General features: G+C 41.4%; 1 protein-coding gene across 1 annotated transcript in view; it reads left to right on the top strand.

Annotated features, from left to right (window-relative positions):
- jam3b (junctional adhesion molecule 3b) overlaps positions 1 to 16,466 on the top strand; it is a 36,265-nt gene extending 19,799 nt beyond the window's left edge. Inside the window, exons 2-9 of the mRNA XM_086227244.1 lie at positions 7,871 to 7,939; positions 8,046 to 8,159; positions 8,258 to 8,410; positions 8,992 to 9,194; positions 10,460 to 10,559; positions 10,671 to 10,800; positions 10,891 to 10,945; positions 12,345 to 16,466. Coding sequence (XP_086083370.1) covers positions 7,871 to 7,939; positions 8,046 to 8,159; positions 8,258 to 8,410; positions 8,992 to 9,194; positions 10,460 to 10,559; positions 10,671 to 10,800; positions 10,891 to 10,945; positions 12,345 to 12,380 — 860 coding nt within the window. The 3' untranslated portion in view covers positions 12,381 to 16,466. The remainder of the gene's footprint in view (positions 1 to 7,870; positions 7,940 to 8,045; positions 8,160 to 8,257; positions 8,411 to 8,991; positions 9,195 to 10,459; positions 10,560 to 10,670; positions 10,801 to 10,890; positions 10,946 to 12,344) is intronic.
- Positions 16,467 to 18,661: the final 2,195 nt, after the last annotated feature.

The raw sequence follows: 18,661 nt of genomic DNA, 5'->3' as shown, positions 1-18,661 counted from the left end.
ATCTGATGCATGTCTATGATATCTCTGTTTCTTTTGACACATTTTTCATCATGTTTGCACTACAGATACGGCAGTCGACTGCGACACTCTTGTAGGCATGTTATGAGGTTAGATTGTTATGCACATTTTCAATTTCGTACTAGCAGATATATTGAAATAAAAAGAAAGTAAGCATCGCAACCATCCCTTGACTTAAAGCCAATTGGAGTCCTACGTTGGGTTTTTGGATTTTTGAATTTTTGCTCTGTAGCAAACAAAGGATTTTAAATCCTACACTGTAGTCTTGCTTAGCTGATTTTTGGCAACGGTCATTTTTAAAACACTTGTAAGATTTGAAATTTAGGTCCTAACTGCAGATTTTATGGTGCAGAACAAATAATTTAATCTAGCGTGAACCAGAGACCTTTTCTCAGTTATTTTACTGGGAGCCACTGTGTGACGAGGGATCAGGAGGTTCATCCGTGCTAACTTATTTCCGGGATGGAAGACTTACACATGTGCCATTTTGGTTGAGTTGTTGTTTCTATTGAGAGTTACTGATACAACCAAGTGCAGTGGAAACAGAAGTAGCAAATAAATCATGACATAAATGGCCACTGAAGCTTCCTCTTCACTACAGAGACTAGAAATAGAATCAGACCAACACATAAAATCTGCTTGTTGAACATAACTGACATTCAATTCTACATTGGTTTTCACCACTTCAGGTTTGAGTGGTGCTCATTGAAATACTTTGTGTTCTTCTATTCTACTGTAGAGTCAGACAGGGAAATTACAGCCACAAGCTGTTTTTTTTTTCTTTTAATTGCCCCTTATTATTCATTGTAAAGTAGCTGATGGAAATGTGTTCATTTTCCCTGGCTGATTTTCTGGGGATTATGTTTTCATTTGCTCCATTTTGGATGGTAACCTATTTGGATGAATGTTGCCATGAAGACTACCATCAAGACCACAGACAAAAAAAAGGCAGAAAAATGTTTCTTTGATTTTGGCATTAAAGTCTGTTGTTGAAAGATTCAGTATGAGATATATGGTGTGTGTGTGTGTGTGTGTGTGTGTACATATATAAAAATATATATTATTATATACACACACGTTTCGTGCGTGTGCGTTTATGTGCATGCAACCCCCAGCAAAGAGAATGTTATTTCTTCATCTGATCGATTAAAGACATTACACCAAATGTCTTAAGATTACTATTTCAGGAATTAATTCTGTTCGTTCATTTAAAACCTCCATGATTTTCAATCAAGCTATCATGGCACACAGGCACTCGAGAGTGAGGTGGGGGGGATTGAACACACACGCACATGGGGATGGGAAGAGTCCAACACTGTTGGATGACCACAGCTGAGACAATAAAACCTAGGGTGGTTCTACCTGCCAGCTCAGCCCTAAAACCTTTGTCTTGCTGTTGCTGGGTCACAAGGTTACTATTCTGGTGGAAGAAGCGTGAGTCTGCTCAGTCACTCTCTCCCGCTAATCCTAAAACAGGTGGGATCGTGTCAAGATCTGCTGCTCACCGGGTTGGGGGCGGGAAACAGCAAATAAGACAGAAAGAGGATCCAGTTACTATGGAAATGTCACCAATATTGCTATGGGAACTGGAGCAGGCGAGCATGCTTTGTTTCGGATCTTGCTGTAATTGCCTCAGAAAGAAGCTTATGGTAATATGCGATGCTCTGATGAATTAATTTGCCAGGTCTTGTGTCCCAGCTGACATCATAGACTTTTATCAAATGGAAATTAGCATCTCCTCAGGGTATCGCATGTAAGAAATGAGAGGGCTACAGCAATAGGTTGTTCAACCTTCTGCTTGTTTCCTGTCAGCACACCATTGCAGTATAATTAAATTAAATATCTATAATTATCGGGCCATTTCCCAATGAGTCAAAGTCACATTATTTTGTTCATAACTTTCTCTTAATTCCCTAAATGCTTTTAGGTAAGGAATACTAAATCCATGAATTGAAGTCTTCAACTTGGTTTTCCAACAGCTACTTGTGACTCCACAGTGTAGTATCCATTTTATTCTGTTGTCCCCTTCAACACTTTGCTCTTACCCTCTTTCCTGGCTTGGTCATATTCTGCTGGAGGCTGACATTCACCTTTTGGGCGCTGTAACTATAAATTCAGCACTCATGTATGCGGCGCCAAAAACTGGATACGTGCTTGTATGAGGACATAAATGTTTTTTCAGAAGATGTGTGTCCACCCAGCTACAGACCTAGCCAGCTCAGAATGAATTGTGAGGCCCATGTCTGTATCTTAGGTAACTAAAGGACTAAATCACCTCATTCTAGTCAAATATATTCTGATCCAATAATCATGATTTCCAAACATGTCTGAAGGTGGAGAAACGCGGCAGAAATTCGTATTCATATTAACTCACTCTCCTGAATTGAAAAGTGCAGAATCTATTTTTAACTTAATGTTTAAGCGCTGGATGTAAGACATTCATTCTCAGTGTTTGTGCTCATGTTTCTTCATTGAATTTGTGTAAATTCTCACAATAGGCCAAAGACTGGTTGTGACGTCTCAGATCCTGCACATAGATTCACTGTAACAGAGAAACTTCTCAACTTTAACAGATGAATAGAAGTAGAAAAGTTGTATATTGTTCTGCACGTGAGGCGGAAAAATTTGAATTACTAAGCATTTTTCAGTGTCAACCTTCAGTGTCTTTAGTGCCTTTCTATTCCTGAAGTATTCAAATCAGGTTTCTGTCACCAAGAAGCATTAAGAGCATACGTGAATAGAAAGGCTGCATATTGCTGTTGTTTCTGAAACTGTCTTTTAAAAATATAGTTTTTAATATTTACCATCGTAAATACTTCTATCATAATAGTGTGCGTAACTCCAACCAGGGCCATACTCCGGTTCATGCTATACCCCTTCACCAATTTTTCTGAAAATTGGTCATGAGATTTTTGCATAACCCTGCTGATAACTGACCAAACCAGTAGGGTAAACATGTAATTGTCAAGCTAATAATGGCGTGAATTTGGTTTTAAAAGACAAATTAAAAACAGACACCTAATTTTATTAGTTTTGGGTTAGAAAAAAAATTCTCCACATTGACATTGATGTAAATCTGGTTATCGACGTGGTGTCTTATTATTATTTTAAGGTTCAAATTTTGTGAGAATACCCTGCTTTAAATTGTAAATAACCTGTGTGTTTACTTGCTTTGGGTTTTCTTGTCAACTTTGGTTATTTATTCTGAGGTTGGGGCGAGAACAAGCAGTGTTCATTTCTCCATCACAGCATTGTGTGTTTTCACTCCTCGCCAGCCATATTGTTTTGCCTCCCTGGTTCTTCTGTTTGCCTTGGTTTGAGTCAGAAACATGGTACAGAATGAATAAATATCAGGGATATGTAGGCCATGTTATTCATGTAACATTGGCTTCATGCAGTGAATATATAACAAGAATGCTCTCATATCCACCTGCCTGGCCTGGAATGTGTGTTTTGATGCATGTTCTCCTTATCCAAAAGGTGATAACACTTCTTCTGCTTCTTGATATCCTGGAAGAAGCCCTGACAATTTAATTCACACGAAGTATATCTTGTTGTCATTTTTATAAACAGTTAAAAAAATATATATATATATAATCGGTTGGAGGACACGGCCTTGGAGATGTGAGTGGTTGATATGACAGGGTGGTCTCAGAACGTCAGAGTGTTCCTGTGAAATGACCAGCTGTTTCTGTCGGACGAGGAAAGATAATGAAGTGTGTCAATGCTTCTTGAACAGGCAGTGCTCCTCCATTTGGAATCCAAACCAAACCAAATGAATCAGTTCTGAATTGATAGAACACTGAATTAAGTCCTATAAACATCTTTCTATTTGGCCATATCAACAGCTGATCTCAGAAACCCAGACTTGGCTGAAAGGCTCCGAGCAAATCGAGCAGCGCTCAAACACACGATGAGCAATGCAAAACAGCAACTGGTTGATTTGAGTGAAGCTGGGTGTGTGTACTTTGATGTCTGTGCTTTCAAAAGGGCGTGGGAATAGTCTCTACAGGCACAAGGCAGAGATGCTCCACAGGGAATATCACTAGGTTGCTTAATTGAACCTTTCTATTTATGATACAGACCTCACCTCCGGATTCGCTGAGGAGCGCTACAGGAAACAAGTAGGCTTTCCCATGGGGAACAACAGATAGAAAGGAGGGATTCATTACACCGCGCAGACAGAGAAATACTCAGCTCCTCTGTGCCCGTTGTATTATTCAGTGATGTAAAACCGGGGTGGGGTGGGGGTGGGGGGAGTTTATGAGGGCATTAACCTTAGATTACAGAGAAAACCCTGCACTCATAATGGGGGCGGCAAGGAAGATTAAAAAAACTTGGATGCAGATTTGCAGATTGCCAGGTCTCACACAGCTGTGTCCAACTGAGAAGGAAAAACAGAGAGGGGAAAGGAGAGACAGGAAAATCACAGCATATATAGGTCGCTGAACACCTGCACGGTTTAAAGGCTACTAATCTGCACCGTATCGTCATACCTGCTCATCTGATTGTGCAGTGTTTGCTGCATGTCAGAGAGTAAGAATTATCACAGCGGCCATCTCTACCACTCAAAGTAAGACATCATTGCTTCTGTGAAGACATGAAGGGACGTATTTCATTTCAAGGAGGCAAGAGCACAGACAGGACATGATCAGGGAAGTATGTGTCAGACAGACTGGAGAGATGGGAAGCGCCGCTCTCGTAACACAGATAGTCAGCACTTCCTGAGATTTCATTAAGCTCAGATACATAACTGACTTCACTTCCTGTTGCACAGTTGGACGATGATGCTGGAAGGGGATCGTCCTGATCTGGTGAATGTGATACCTCAGCAAATCCTTGATGAATTTGATTTCGGTAGTCCACCCCCCCCAAAGAAAAATGTTTTTTGCCTCATCAAGACAATATCTATAATATCTATGGAACTACTTACCAGAGGAGGAAGATGAGGAGGATTGGTGAAGATGATCAAAATACTAAACGTGAAATCCAGAAGTTCAAAGGTCAATTTCCGTTATATTCTCCAGGGAATAATATTGAGTTCCCCCCAGACCCAGGTTTAGTTGCCGAGCAAGCCCTCATTTGTATCAGCCTGGCTGTAAAATGTGCAGACCAAAGAGGAGAGCAGACAGGAAACGCCACTAAAAAGTGTGTATTCTAACAAAATTAGAGTAACTGAAAAGAAACAACACGGCAGACAGCGATCAGTCTGTTAGCTTGATGAGTGAATGTGTCCGAGTGTACACGGCAGCCGCGTCCATGAAGCCACTGGAAAAGCATGCATGTAAACTGCAACCAGACTGGCTGGGGGGTCCTTGATCAGTTTCTTGATCAAGTTAATCATGCTACAGCTTAACTGAATCCCGATAATGAGCGTGAACGCAGCTAAAATCAAAATAGAAGAATCTTTTGGATCTGTCTTTGTGTCTGTGGTCGAACAAATTTAAAAAAAAAATGTCTTCCAGCCATGAGTTATGGGTATATTCTTCATGTTTACTGCTTCAAGGTATTCTTCAGAAGCCACACATCTTTTCTGTTTCCATGGCAGTGCTCTCAAGCTTTTTATCTGTATGTCAAGCTCATTTAGGCACCTAATCTGTACTAATACCCTCTGAATTAGGGAGGAGGGCAGGGACAAGGGGAAATTGCCACCGTGCTTTCACACCCGAGAACAAACTCTGCATTTAATTGAAAGTCATAGTATTAAATGAATCACTTGGAATAATTTATTGTCAACTTTGGATTGTATTTCAACATGTCATATTGTGATATTTTGGACTCCTGGCATGCTTGGCCTAGTTAGATGTTGTATAAAGTTACACAGTACATGCAGTACATTTGAAACTCCATCCCAGGAGTAAGAAGTGACATGTCTCACATACACAACTTTTATCAAAACACTGAAATTGAGTATTCCTCCAAGTAAACTGATCAAATAGATGAATACAGGTTAACTGAAAGGATTCGTTTGAAGTGCAGGTATCTTCCCACTTCTGTGCAGATGTATTCAGTCATATTCCTACTTTTTAGTGTTTGTATTTGTACAAGAAAGTAGCAGCAGCTCAAAGAGACACAGTCTCCTCGGTTTCCCTCTGATTTCCAAAACTGTGTGAGTATGGCTCAGAGGAAAAGTTACTAAATGGGTGACAGGCTTCGTTTATTGACAGCGTTTTCCATTGGAGATGTTGATTCCCATCCCCACTTGCTATCTGTTATTAAAAAAAAAAAAGGTTCAGAAATATAACATTTGAGATTTTCAGACATTTGTCAATTAGTTTCTTTGCTTGTAATGCACTGTAAATCCACTGTGTAATACTTCTAAATGAAGTTTTTTTCCCTCATGATTAACAAGATTATTATTTCCCATGAAACATGGAGAAGTGTCTTTTTAGGAGCAGCCACAGAGCATCTTCAATCCTGGCATGAATCCTGCTTTCACCTCTCTTCCTACTTCGTGTTTGTAACATGACATCTTCATTAATATCTCTACCTCTGCTCTCATGTAGAATGAGGACATGAGTGAGGCCAGGTTGGGAAAATGGTTTTGCAGGGTTTAGTCTTATGTAAAATTATCTATGAAAAGCCCAGATAGGCGCTTCAAACTAAACTTTCCAATGAATCGATCTCTTATTGTCCAATGTTAGTGCTGTCTGCTTAAAAACAAGCTGTCGTCTTCTCATGATCTCAAGTAAGACAGTGGGCTAATCAGCTTACCCAGTCTGCTTTGGCAGGTGACCCTAGACACTTGTGTGTGTGTGTGTGTGTGTGTGTGTGTGTGTGTGTCCAGATGACGGTTGGTGGAGGTCAGGTCATTGCTGATTGAGCAGCTTTCTTTAAATGAGAGGTCCAGTAACATTGACTCCGCTAATTGACAGCACATCTCACACACATACTGGACCGCGTGAACCTTGACACAGATTGTTAATTTGATGGTTTGCCTGCAAGAATAAGCTATGCAGGTGGACAGTTACTAAAAATTGTGCTTCACTATCGTAATCCAGGTCACCTTGCTGTTTCCATCCATGCTGGCAGGCGTCTTAGAACTACCTGGCTACAGAATAGTAGTGTTCTGTACCAATACCACTGATTGACTGTGCTTGTTAATTGTTAATATGAATTAGCATTTAGTCAATGACAGCATAACAGGCTCAATCGAATACAGGTCAGTGTAGTGTGGTGGCATCATTTATTGATCTTTAGTAGCGTTATTACAGGAAGTTGCACTGTGCTCAAGCTTCAGTCATGCTCACTGTCAGACACTCAATCGCAGGTCTTTCCGGGGTGTTTTTGAACCACTTGGCCAACATGGTCAACAGCATCAGGTCCAGAGTTGAGAGCGAGAGAAAGACAGAGAGAGGGAGAGAGAAAGAAAAGACAGAGAGAGAAGGGGCTCGCCAGCCAGTTGAACTACTGGCATGGCAAGCTTGCCCTGAAAAGGGCACATGCCTCCCTGCGCAATTATCCACTGTGCATAGAAACAGCTCCCTCACCCTCAATACACACACACACACACACACACACACACACACACACACACACACAGGCGCGCACACACACACACACACACAAAATGGTTTGACCAACACTCATAAAAAATGGAAGCCTTTACAGTCACAGCACAAGGCCAAACAACAGCAACATGTTAAGATGATTGCACGGATGTGGGATTGGGATTCATGCGCTCCTCAAGTGAGTACATACAAACATCCTCGAGGAGAGTGTTAAAACAAGCACAGCACATCAGTGGATGTCAGCTGGTATTGTGCAAATAGCATGAGATCATCAGTGTATCATGAAAATTCATGCTCCGGAGAGTCTAATTTTGCCTTGCCTCTCTTCTCCTGTTTTGCAGGCTTCTTCAGCGTGTTAGCGGTGGTACTGAGAACAACCAACGACTCGCCGTGGACAGATGAGTTTGACAGTAAGAGCTCACCACCACATACATATACATGCATATACAAAACACTGAGTCTCACATTAACTTCCTGTCATGACATCATTTTCTCCTTTTCTCACTTTCTCTACAGAAATTGAATTATCGTGTTTGATTGACTCAATTTCCACCAACAAACCCAGAATTGAATGGAAGAAGATAAAAAACGAGGGCCCGAGCTATGTGTACTTTAACGAGAAGGTCTCAGGTAAAAAAAAAAAAAAAAAATCTGTACACAAGTGAAGTGTACAGTATTGAAGCGTGCACATGAATAAATGAATAATGAGTGTGTTATTTGTGGAACAGGTGACTTGGAGAACAGAGCGGTGATCAGGGAACCTGCCACATTAGTGATAACCAACGCAACACGATCAGATACAGCCAAATATCGTTGTGAAGTCACGGCTGCTGACGACTACAAGACCTTTGATGAGATTGTGATCGACCTTGTCGTAAGAGGTACTCTCAGCAGAGTTGCAGCCTTGATTAACCTGTGTTTAAGGCCTTTAAAAGATGACATTGACATTCGTTGACATGGATTTGACAATGACAGACCCAAAAAACAAAAACAGACATTATTGTGCCCTTAAAGGAGAGACTTTGCTCACGGATTCACACTTTGGATGCTGTAAAGTGACACCATGTTGTAGGTCGCACCAACCCTTTGGCACACATACGAGGATGTGTTGTGACCAGACTAGACCTACCCAGCTGCAAAGGCGTGTTCTGGGCTATAAGAGGAAACCTCTGAAACTGCATCTGCTCTGAATTGCAGTGCTAAAGAAAGCAAGCACCGCGTGTTTTGGTGGCGTTTTTTGGCAGCGGTCAAAAATCGTGTACCCGTTCGCGTCCATGAACTGCAAGCATTCAGGATGACATTGTTTTTTTAAAGCATTACAAGCAATCAAAGGCCCAGAAGCATCATGAAAGAACAGTTTGCCACTGTGATTTCTAGAGAAAATCAAATCTTATCTGAAATCGTAATCTGTCCGTGAAGATTCCGTATCATGGTTGTGATCATGTGTTTTGTGTTCCCACAGTAAAGCCGGTTGTTCCAAAATGTAGCGTCCCCAAGTCAGTACCTTTTGGGAAGTCAGCTGAGCTGAGCTGTGTGGAGGAAGAGGGCTTTCCCAAGTCTCAATACCAGTGGTTCAAGAACAAGGAAGAAATTCCTGATGACCCAAAGACCAGCCTAAAGTTCTTCAACTCCTCGTACACTCTAAACTCAGAATCAGGAACTCTGGTTAGTTATGTGTGTGCATGTGTTTGGACAAGGACACGCATGAGCAGCAAGGGTGGGGCAGGAACAGTGGCCTGACGCCCAGGGGTGGGGGCAGATATTTTAGGGAGACAGTTGATGGTGTGAGAGGGCTTGAGCCACGAGGGGAATCTGCTGTCCTCGTTTGCACATTCCTCAATTCCTGCTTGCTTTCGAGCATAGCTTCATCCACTCAGTTGCCTCAAACGCTCTCTGGTCAGACTCCATGTTGGTCTCTTCAGATGTGACACACCATCACACACTGCAATGTTTGACTTTACATCAAACTCGATATCAGATGTGAACTCTTTACAGCGAATGGAACAGGTTTTATTCTACTGGTCTTGATTATTATTTTTAGACTGCTCGCTCCTCTCTGCTACCCATGTGGGAAAATTTCGCATCCCAACTGATGTAGAGAGAACTTCTGCCATGCATGATTGTTTTATATCGGTTTGGATTACATTATTCAGGATGAAGTTCCAGTTTTTTGAAAAACTTGAAGAAACCAAGATATATCTTGTATATTTGTTTTGCTGTAGTTCCAACAAATTTACATACAAAAAGTTTAGATGATTAATCAATAATATGCTGGATTGCTGGAAGCCACCAACTTCTGATTTATTTATTTTGCTTCATTTCTGGAGTCTTGCAGTTATTTATGTGTATTTTTATACAGGAAAATACACCAAATAAACAAAAGACTGTCTTTTCTCAATACAACTGTAATTCCTTTACTTTAATGACGTTTTCGGATTGAAAAATATTTTTTTAGCGCAGTGACTTTTTAAAAGGCCAATGTAACACGGCACCCAGAACTTCACGTTCTCCGGCACCGTGCCGGAATTCTGGCCTGAGGTCATTATAGATTCAAAAATAGATGGGCCTTATTATGTCTATGGAAAATCTTATCACATATTTAATAACTGTCACGTTGCATGACTATGGCTGTAGGAGTGTGTATGGAGCCATGAGGAACCTCGTGTTTTATACTAAGAGATTCGAACTACCTTGTTGATAAGGAGCAAATACACCTTGGAGTAGGAAGGAAGCGTATTCATGGTGTTACACAGCAAGCTTTCTCCATCGTAAAGGGAAACCCAGCTTGAGTGACTTTAAATTTCTCCCAAAAGGTTAAAAAAAAAAAATCAGTTGAAATTAAGCACCGATAAAGTTAAGAAAGCTCACGTTTTCACGCGTAACGTGATCTTTATGTGACAATGTGATCTTTTATGGTTTCTTCAATGCAGAAGTTCATTGCTGTCAGAAAAGAAGACGCAGGCGAGTATTACTGCCGAGCGAAGAACGATGCAGGATACGCTGAATGTGGGCCCCAGAAGATGGAAGTCTGTAAGTGTGGCGCTGCTCCAGATCAACCCTGCTCGATGGGCCATCCACGCGCTACTTTGACCTCTGTTATCCAGTTAATCAAACATCAGTGTCTCTGTTTGACTTGCACAGATGACATTGACGTCGTTGGGATCATACTGGGAGTGGTGGTGGTGGTGGTGGTGCTTTTATGTATAACAGTGGGGATCTGCTGTGCGTACAAGCGAGGCTACTTCGCCAGCCAAAAACAGACGGGGAACAAGTAAGACACCAACACCGCCTTTCATCGGACACACATCAACTTAACGCACCATATCATCCGTAAAACCTTCATGTGCTTTGTGTGTTGTAGTTACAAAGTTCCAGCCAAAGGAGATGGAGTGGACTACGTTAGGACAGAGGATGAGGTTTGTAGATAAGACAAATGAATAAATATAGATTCAAAAGGCAATGAAACTGGAGGACACTCTAATCTGTTTTAAGCTGGAAAATGTAACAATCGTGCTGAAAGATCAGAAGTAATGTAACCTTTATACTGTGGTTAATGGAGTCAAACATGCAGCACCGCCCAAATGTTCTTTTAATGAGCCAGAACTGTTCTGCGTCTGCCAGACATCAGGGCTGGTTTATTAATGATACAGACTGCTGCTTTTGTAAAAGTAGACTGCAGGGGGCACCTCACCTCCCCTCACCTCACCTCACCTCCCCTCACCTCACCTCACCTCCCCTCCCCTCCCCTCACCTCATCAAACTACAGCAAATGGAATTTAAATAACAGTTTTTTACCATGTCAGTCATCGGCAAGTATCAGCTTCACCTTGATTTATGTGATCGATGGCTGATCTGATTTCATTTTGCTCTCTGTGGCTCAGCATTATTAACTGCACCTGGCTGTCACTGACATTTATTGATGAGGTCTGAGGTGTCACGGCACGCGAGCACGATAGATTATCACGGCCGCGCACGTTACCAGCTGCTCTGCTGTCGTTACGGAAGCTCAAAGTTGTGACACAGGCTGTGAAATGTCACTGCCTTTTACTGACAGGGAAACAAAAAAAGAATATGCGTTGATACAAGTGACTACGTCTACTTTTAAAAAGACCAGAGCAGTTTTTATGACGACCCTACAGAGTTTAGGCCTCTGGCCCTGGTGTGGTTGATCATTGCTCACGTGCAGACCGGCCATTTAACAGCGTGGAGCAGGAATGAGTCCCTAAAACCTGCAAGTAAGCGAGCATTGTTAAATGACTCAACGTCAACAGGTTTTTGTTATTTCCTGAAATAAGGTCTGTGGTTCATTGGAGCTTACAGTGCGTTAACATTTTGCAGCAACAGTAAATATTCCACTTTCTGAGTCCCAAAGCTTTTTATGGATCTTAAAAACAGAGATTTGTCACAAGTGGCTTCAATAGACTACAGAGGTTGCTTGAGGTGATCAAAGAGCATCATGTTGGGATCAGAAACCTGAAGTTGGTTGTGGCCACATCGAAGTCATGCACTGTAGTGTAGTTGGTTCCTAGCTTAGACAATTCTAAATTTGCCGTTCAGATGTTCTATATTACCCTGCTGAGTAAAAAGAATTTGCCTCATTAACTTTTATTGGCCACAGCTGACATTCAGGAATTATCCAAAATCCTTGTGGCTTTCAGACATGGGAGCCCATCATGATGCTTACAAGTTGACCAAAGGAATATTGTGTGTGTGTGTGTGTGTGTGTGTGTGTGTGTGTTATCATTGTACAACTCCTGCAGTATGACAAACATACAGTATGAACTAAAGCTCCTGTGTGTGGTTTGCTCTCCGTAGGGGGACTTCCGACATAAGTCGTCATTTGTGATCTGAGGAGGGAGAAGACGATGGCGGGCAATGTGCCAAGTGAAAGACATGACATGTGGGAGTGCACTCCACGCTGTCTGACCACGGAGCTGCCACAGTTCATGCTCTGAGCTCTCGGCATGACTGAAATCACACTATACAAGTTTGCCAAAGGTGACAGGAGTTCACAGGATGACAGTATGTACAAATATTTACACGCATAGGGACTGAAATACATTCGTCCACTTTTATCATCAACAACAAAATTATGGGGTTCTTACTCGACAGTTATTGCATGGTTTTTAAAACGAATCAAGAAGAAAATGAAGCGTCTTTGTTCTGCCAGCGAGGAACGACAGTCTATCACGACACATTTCTACTGTAAACACTTCAACCCTGTTGTCATTTGTATAACCTTTCTTTTCTACTGTTGAAATTTGTCAGACTATTTTTGATGGAATATATTTTAAAATGCCTATAGATAAAGGTTTACTTTTTTAAATATTTGTAAAATACTAACTTTTTTATTATTATTATTATTATTATTATTATTATTTGTTTGTGGATACAAAATATGTTACTTTAACCACTTGGCATCAAGCTGTAAGCATTTATACCTTCGCAATCGGAAGTAAGAAAGACAAATGAAGCGAGACCGAGCATATCGAGGCTGTGGTGGGCGATCGGCGGTCTTACATATTTAATTTTTCTTGGCTGTGATTGCTCAGTTTCTGTTGTCAGAGACTTCCATGTTCTGTCTGTAGATAGTCTTAGTACGAGGCTTTGAAGAGTGCCAGTCTAATGCTGTGAAACACTGTACAAACCAGTGCTGCGTTTTCTTGATTTTAAGTGTCCTTCTTCGCTTGCTGTTCATCTTGTATATATTGAATTTACTGTCCAGTGAGTAGTTCTGCTGTCATACATACAGTACGCTAAGTATTATATTGACACTATGACAGGGTTTGTAAGTTAACCACCCAGACCCACACCAAACCGGAGAAAGACTGAAGCCTCTGTTCAAGTCTCAGATAGAAGCCCATTGGACAGCCTCCTCCCTGTTACTTGCTGACAGTTCAAAGCTGTAATTAGAAGTCAAGGTACCAACATGGGTGAATAATCACCAAAACTACAGGAGCAATCAGGTCGACCACGTGACACACAATCCTGGTTGATATTTGCTGATCTGTTTACACATGGTTTTACTACTTCTTGAGCTAATTAGAGAGTAGATCTTATCTAACGTTTCTAATTTTTAGCTTTAGCTAAACGTCGTAGATGGAAATCCAACAACGACTGGATTTAGATGTTAAAAAAATTGAAGATCCTATTGTTCTCATTCCTCTCAGCAAAGAAACAGCACTGGGGTCTGGAGGGTTAACAGTGTTACTGATTGTATATAGAGATTTGTTTTTGTTTTTTTGCTTTTTCAATTTTTCGATGATGTAAAATGGTGAAAATAGGAAGGGGGAAGAAAATCATGTGAGGCAATATGAAACTCTTACCAGTCGTGCGAACTGAGAAAGGTAACATACGTCATTCTAAACGTGTGAAGAAGAGCAAAGTCAGTCCGAAGACTGACGAGCCAGATGCATTCATACCACCTGACCAGTGCAGAGCTCAGCAGTGACCGCCCACCTCATGAATGGCTGTTGTTCCAGGAAGTAAATATCCCATTTATTTTCTCTTCTTGACTTTCAGCAAATCAACTGTGGAAAAAAAAAAGGGGGGGGGGTTTAAACCTGGAACCAAACCGACCAGCTAGCAGACGAGTTGTGAAAGAGTTGGTGAAGTTGAACGTTTCAGCACAAAATGACCACAGGAACGTAAAAGAACTGCTTCAGAGGCCAAACACTGTGTACTAAATTATCTTAAAACTCAAGAAACTACCCGTCCCATGAGTCATTGCAAATTACGTTTATGACCAAAAGTTGTTTAAGATAACTACATTTTGACCAACTGACCAGGTTGATTGTTGCTAGTCGCTTTGGACAAAAGCGTCTGCTAAATGAAATTGTAGAATTGCTAGTAACTGATGTCATGAATGTATAATATTAGATTATACCATGGTCAGGCTGAACACTACACTCTATACTTCTGATTGGCTGTCAGGGAGTTTACTAAAACCACACAAACGCACACGCAGTTCGGCGAAAGGTTAATCACTCGTTTGCAATTACTCTCCGCCAGCCGAGATGTTACCATGACAACTGTAAACTGTCAAAGCTTCCCGAGTAGCGACTGATAAACAACTCCAAGAACTAAAGACAAGTTCAAGAACGTACCTGCAACACAACATAAGAGCACCACCATGGTGCGGGAAAGTAGCGTCAGTCTCAGGTCATATCTGAACACGCGATACGGGGGCAACATTTAAGCTAGTTTTGCATCATTAGCAAGTCTCCAAACATAGCTTTATGGACTAACAAATCATGGTAAAACTGTACATTACATGACAAAATATACAGTTTGAACATCTGAAACTTTCAAGAAAATAATTGATCACCCCAGACCGCGTTGGATGTCTTCTTACCAGCGTGCATTTTTTTCTGTACAGTTGACACCACTGTGATGGGGGGGGTTGCACCCTTTTCCCGTAATTTCACAAGCTCAAGCTACCCCGTACTCAATATTTTATTGCCTTGAAGTTTTATTGTTTCAACGCAGTTAAATCTGCTTATTTTGAAAGTAGAAAATTGTAGAAATTTCAACACAATCTGTCAATGCAAATAACAGCGGCTGGAACTTGTTCCCGGAAGACAAGACACATAAACATTTGACCAGTGAGTTTGGCAAAGACCTTCATGCAGCTGTTAAAATAACTCCTGTACTTCTTCACACTGTCTCATGACCATGGTATAAGCGGGATAATCAACTCGTAGGTGTGCGTATATACGGAGGGTGGTTCCTGGCCTCCGCATTGTGCATCCAACACCGTAGATGCGCACACCTACTTGTTGATTATCCCTTCCATATTCAACATTTCTCACCTGGAAGAGAAATCATGTATCTGAAGCCTGGTTTCTCTCGTGCAGACAGCAACAAGTTCAGTAAATGTTTCCATGGTAACCACCGGTCATAGAAGCACTGAAGGATTGTGGGAAGTATAAGTGGGATTTTCACTTCCGGAACGTCACTGTCGTGCCGTTCTGTAAAGCTCTTTTATTAATGTTGGAGAATCTGCAAGTCTGGAAAATGTTAACCAAATATCAGTCATGGTAGAGACGATCTGCCCAGCATTTGCACATCAGAAGCTGCCAACGGCCTCTTCACGTTTTAACAGTCGACATGTTGCATTTAGGAACGAAGAGGGTCCTAACGTTCAGCGTGAACCAGTCCAGTGTTACAAGTCACAAACAGTGCCCCCCTTCATTTCTACACGTTTCATTCCTCTTAAGTGCCTTCTGCCTTGAAAATAGACTCATTTCTCTCCCACTTGAACATTTCTACTGTACCACCTGACGTTTCACTTTTTTGCTTTGATACACCAACAAGCACGGCGTTTGAGAGGAATGATGTCACCGCAAATTTCCACTTCCTTTCTTTACATATCTGCAAATTTGTAAATAGCGTTTTTTTGTTTTTTTTTTCATAGATTTGAAGATGTAGACATGTTGAAGTAGATATAGAAATATATTAGTGCCTAAATATAGTGGGGATTATTTTTGGTAAAGACTCGTAGCACTATTAAGCAGCAGAAGAAAATAAAGCAGGAACACTTGTGGTATGTAACACGTTCAAACGAGTTGACTCAGCCCAGCAGCTGAAGAGGGGCTCTAATGATTCAGTGTTTTATAAAGCAGAGGTCAGGCAACGTGTCGTCCACAAACTAAACAGGAAGTCATCTTTGACAGCTCCATGTGGGCCCGCAGTGGATCAGTGATTAGACAGAGATTATATTTACATCACTGTGGTCCCTCTGGTTTCCAGAGTGTTCTTTTTTGTATTTGAGGGCAAGCTAAACCAACTCAAGGATGCAGCGCTGTTCCTCCTCATTCACTGGTGAGACAACTCCACTCGCGTCCAGTCGAATGTCCACCGAGGGCCTGTTGGGGTTGATTTTGTCATTTCTTGACTCACTCTATTTGTGATGAATAAAACTCACTTCTAATAATACTGGAGTTGTATTTGCGTGTCGTTGTTTTTTCCCCGTCTTTTCTAGTGTGCATGTGTGAAGCGAGGATTGTCCATCTGTGCTGCTCGTTTGTAATTTAACCGCCACTTCAAATCCTCCTCGACTGCTCGCGGCAATCCCATTCTGTATGGAAGGCCATCAAGTATCCCACTGACAGCATCTTTGTCCATCTAAAGCTCTAATCTATTTATTGGGAGTTAAGCCATTTCTACTTTCTACTCTGAAAACAGCTTTCTTGTTCCTGTCGGACGACTGTGCCAACTGGCAGCACGTTCCTGGGTAAAGAGCATTATAATCAATGAGCTCAGCAGGGATAATATATCCTCGTTTGCTGCACAGCCAACGGACACACAGTCCATACTCAGAAAAAGGGTGGGTCATCTATTTTGTTCATGGAATGAAAAAGCACATTTGTAACCGTGAACCCGATGAATCATAGGCTGTGTTTTCTTGGTCGAGGACACTGACTCACAGCCACAGCCATAATTCAGTCTCTCTGTCCAAACATGTCGGGTGGTGTTGGTTAATGAGGTAAAACAAGTGAACTTTCTAAAAAATCTTGACTGACGAGAAGTGGCAGTAACAGACTATCACCCTTTTACCCTCACGCTGCTGTGTTCATTGGCTCAGTAAATTCAGGAAAATGTTCTGTCGCGATGGATTTGTGTCTTTTTCATACCTGCAGCTGTTTTCTCTACATTGAAGTGTTTTCGGTGGATTTCTACCCAAAACACACTTGCGCGTCGGTCTCACAAATCCAAGTGACACAACTGCAATAGCTGCAAACGTGATTGGAAGCAGCACACATTTGAGGATTCTTGTGCAACTTGTAAGTACTGTATGTGTTTTTTGGTTCCATAAACCCCCCCCCCCCCAAAAAAAAAAATTAAAGCAGCTAATACTCGATCAATTTTTAATCTGCTAATTCAAATGGGTCCGAAAACGCCGGGAGATAGAAAAATAAGAACTTTGAAAAATTCTTAGTTTTTTCCCTCTAGTGCATCTTGTGTGTCGGTGGTATTGGATGCTCCGATCACGATCGATGACCTGGTCTGTCTGCAGCTGCTTGTGTTCAGATTTCTTATTTTGAATTCAAATAATGAACCAAATACTTAAGATCAAAGCTGTGACTGGAAATTTTCCATCTTGATTTTTCCATTTAAATTGAACAGTATTCAATTGTTGCATGTGATGCCTTTTCTATGAAGTCTGCAGTGGAGCGATGACAGGAAATGGTGGGAGGGAGGTTTTCAGCTGGGCCAAAAACAGCCTCTTGAAAGAAAATCCCCCCCAAAAAAGTTATAAAGGTAATGAGAGATCCCTTTTTGTTTTTTGAAGTTTTCGATTAATAGTTTTTTTTTGTTTTTTTTTTAAAGCCTTCTGAATTTGTTTCTCCACAGAAATCGTATGTCTTAGATTGTGGACTGAAGCCTGAGTGCAACAGTACGAGAGGAGTAGAACGAAATGAGAGAAAAATCCTACTTGACAGAGGGATGAAGCTTGTTTCGAAAGTATCCCGGGACACCGAGATGAGCGACGGACGCGTCGACAAAACATTTTCCTGCATCCTCGCTGAGCTGCAGCTGCACCTCCCGTTCTTAACCCAGCATTGATCTGCTCTTCAGTTGTTTCAGGGAGGCTTCAAACTTGACACGGAGTTGTAGAATTTCACCACATGGCACTTCGATGTAGAACAAGTTTAAGTTGAGAGTGAATCGGTGTTCTGTCTCAATTCTAGCACAAATAACTCGATATGACTGTTTTCTAATTCCCATCGTGAGGATTATTATGATGGAGTTATATAGGCAAAACTAATCAGGCAGGTGATACACAATATTGAAAAGAGATCGATCAAGTTTGAGACCACCGTCATCGTCCACACCCTTTTTATGTTTCAAGGGTCCTAAAAAAAAGAGAATACCATCCTTGTAAAGTTTGGGAGGATTTATTTAACGTGGAAATGGAAATTTATGGAATTACGGTACAAAATTGAGGCATCCAGATTGATCATCTGCTGCTGTGATACAACTGTGACCTCTAGTGGCGGGACTGTGTCATCACAATTAGTGGAGAGCGTTCAGCCAGATGAATTCAGCTCGTATGACATGTAAGAACTGTGCAAGCCTGCCCCCTTCGGTTAAAAAAGTGGTACAGCATCCCGAGTTATTTTCATGAA

The sequence above is a fragment of the Aulostomus chinensis genome, chromosome 15, assembly GCF_037954235.1.
Source record: "Aulostomus chinensis isolate RoL2024-O1b breed Wild chromosome 15, RoL_Achi_v1.0, whole genome shotgun sequence".
Lineage (NCBI taxonomy): Eukaryota > Metazoa > Chordata > Actinopteri > Syngnathiformes > Aulostomidae > Aulostomus > Aulostomus chinensis.
This window is presented reverse-complemented; position numbering and strand designations above follow the sequence as displayed.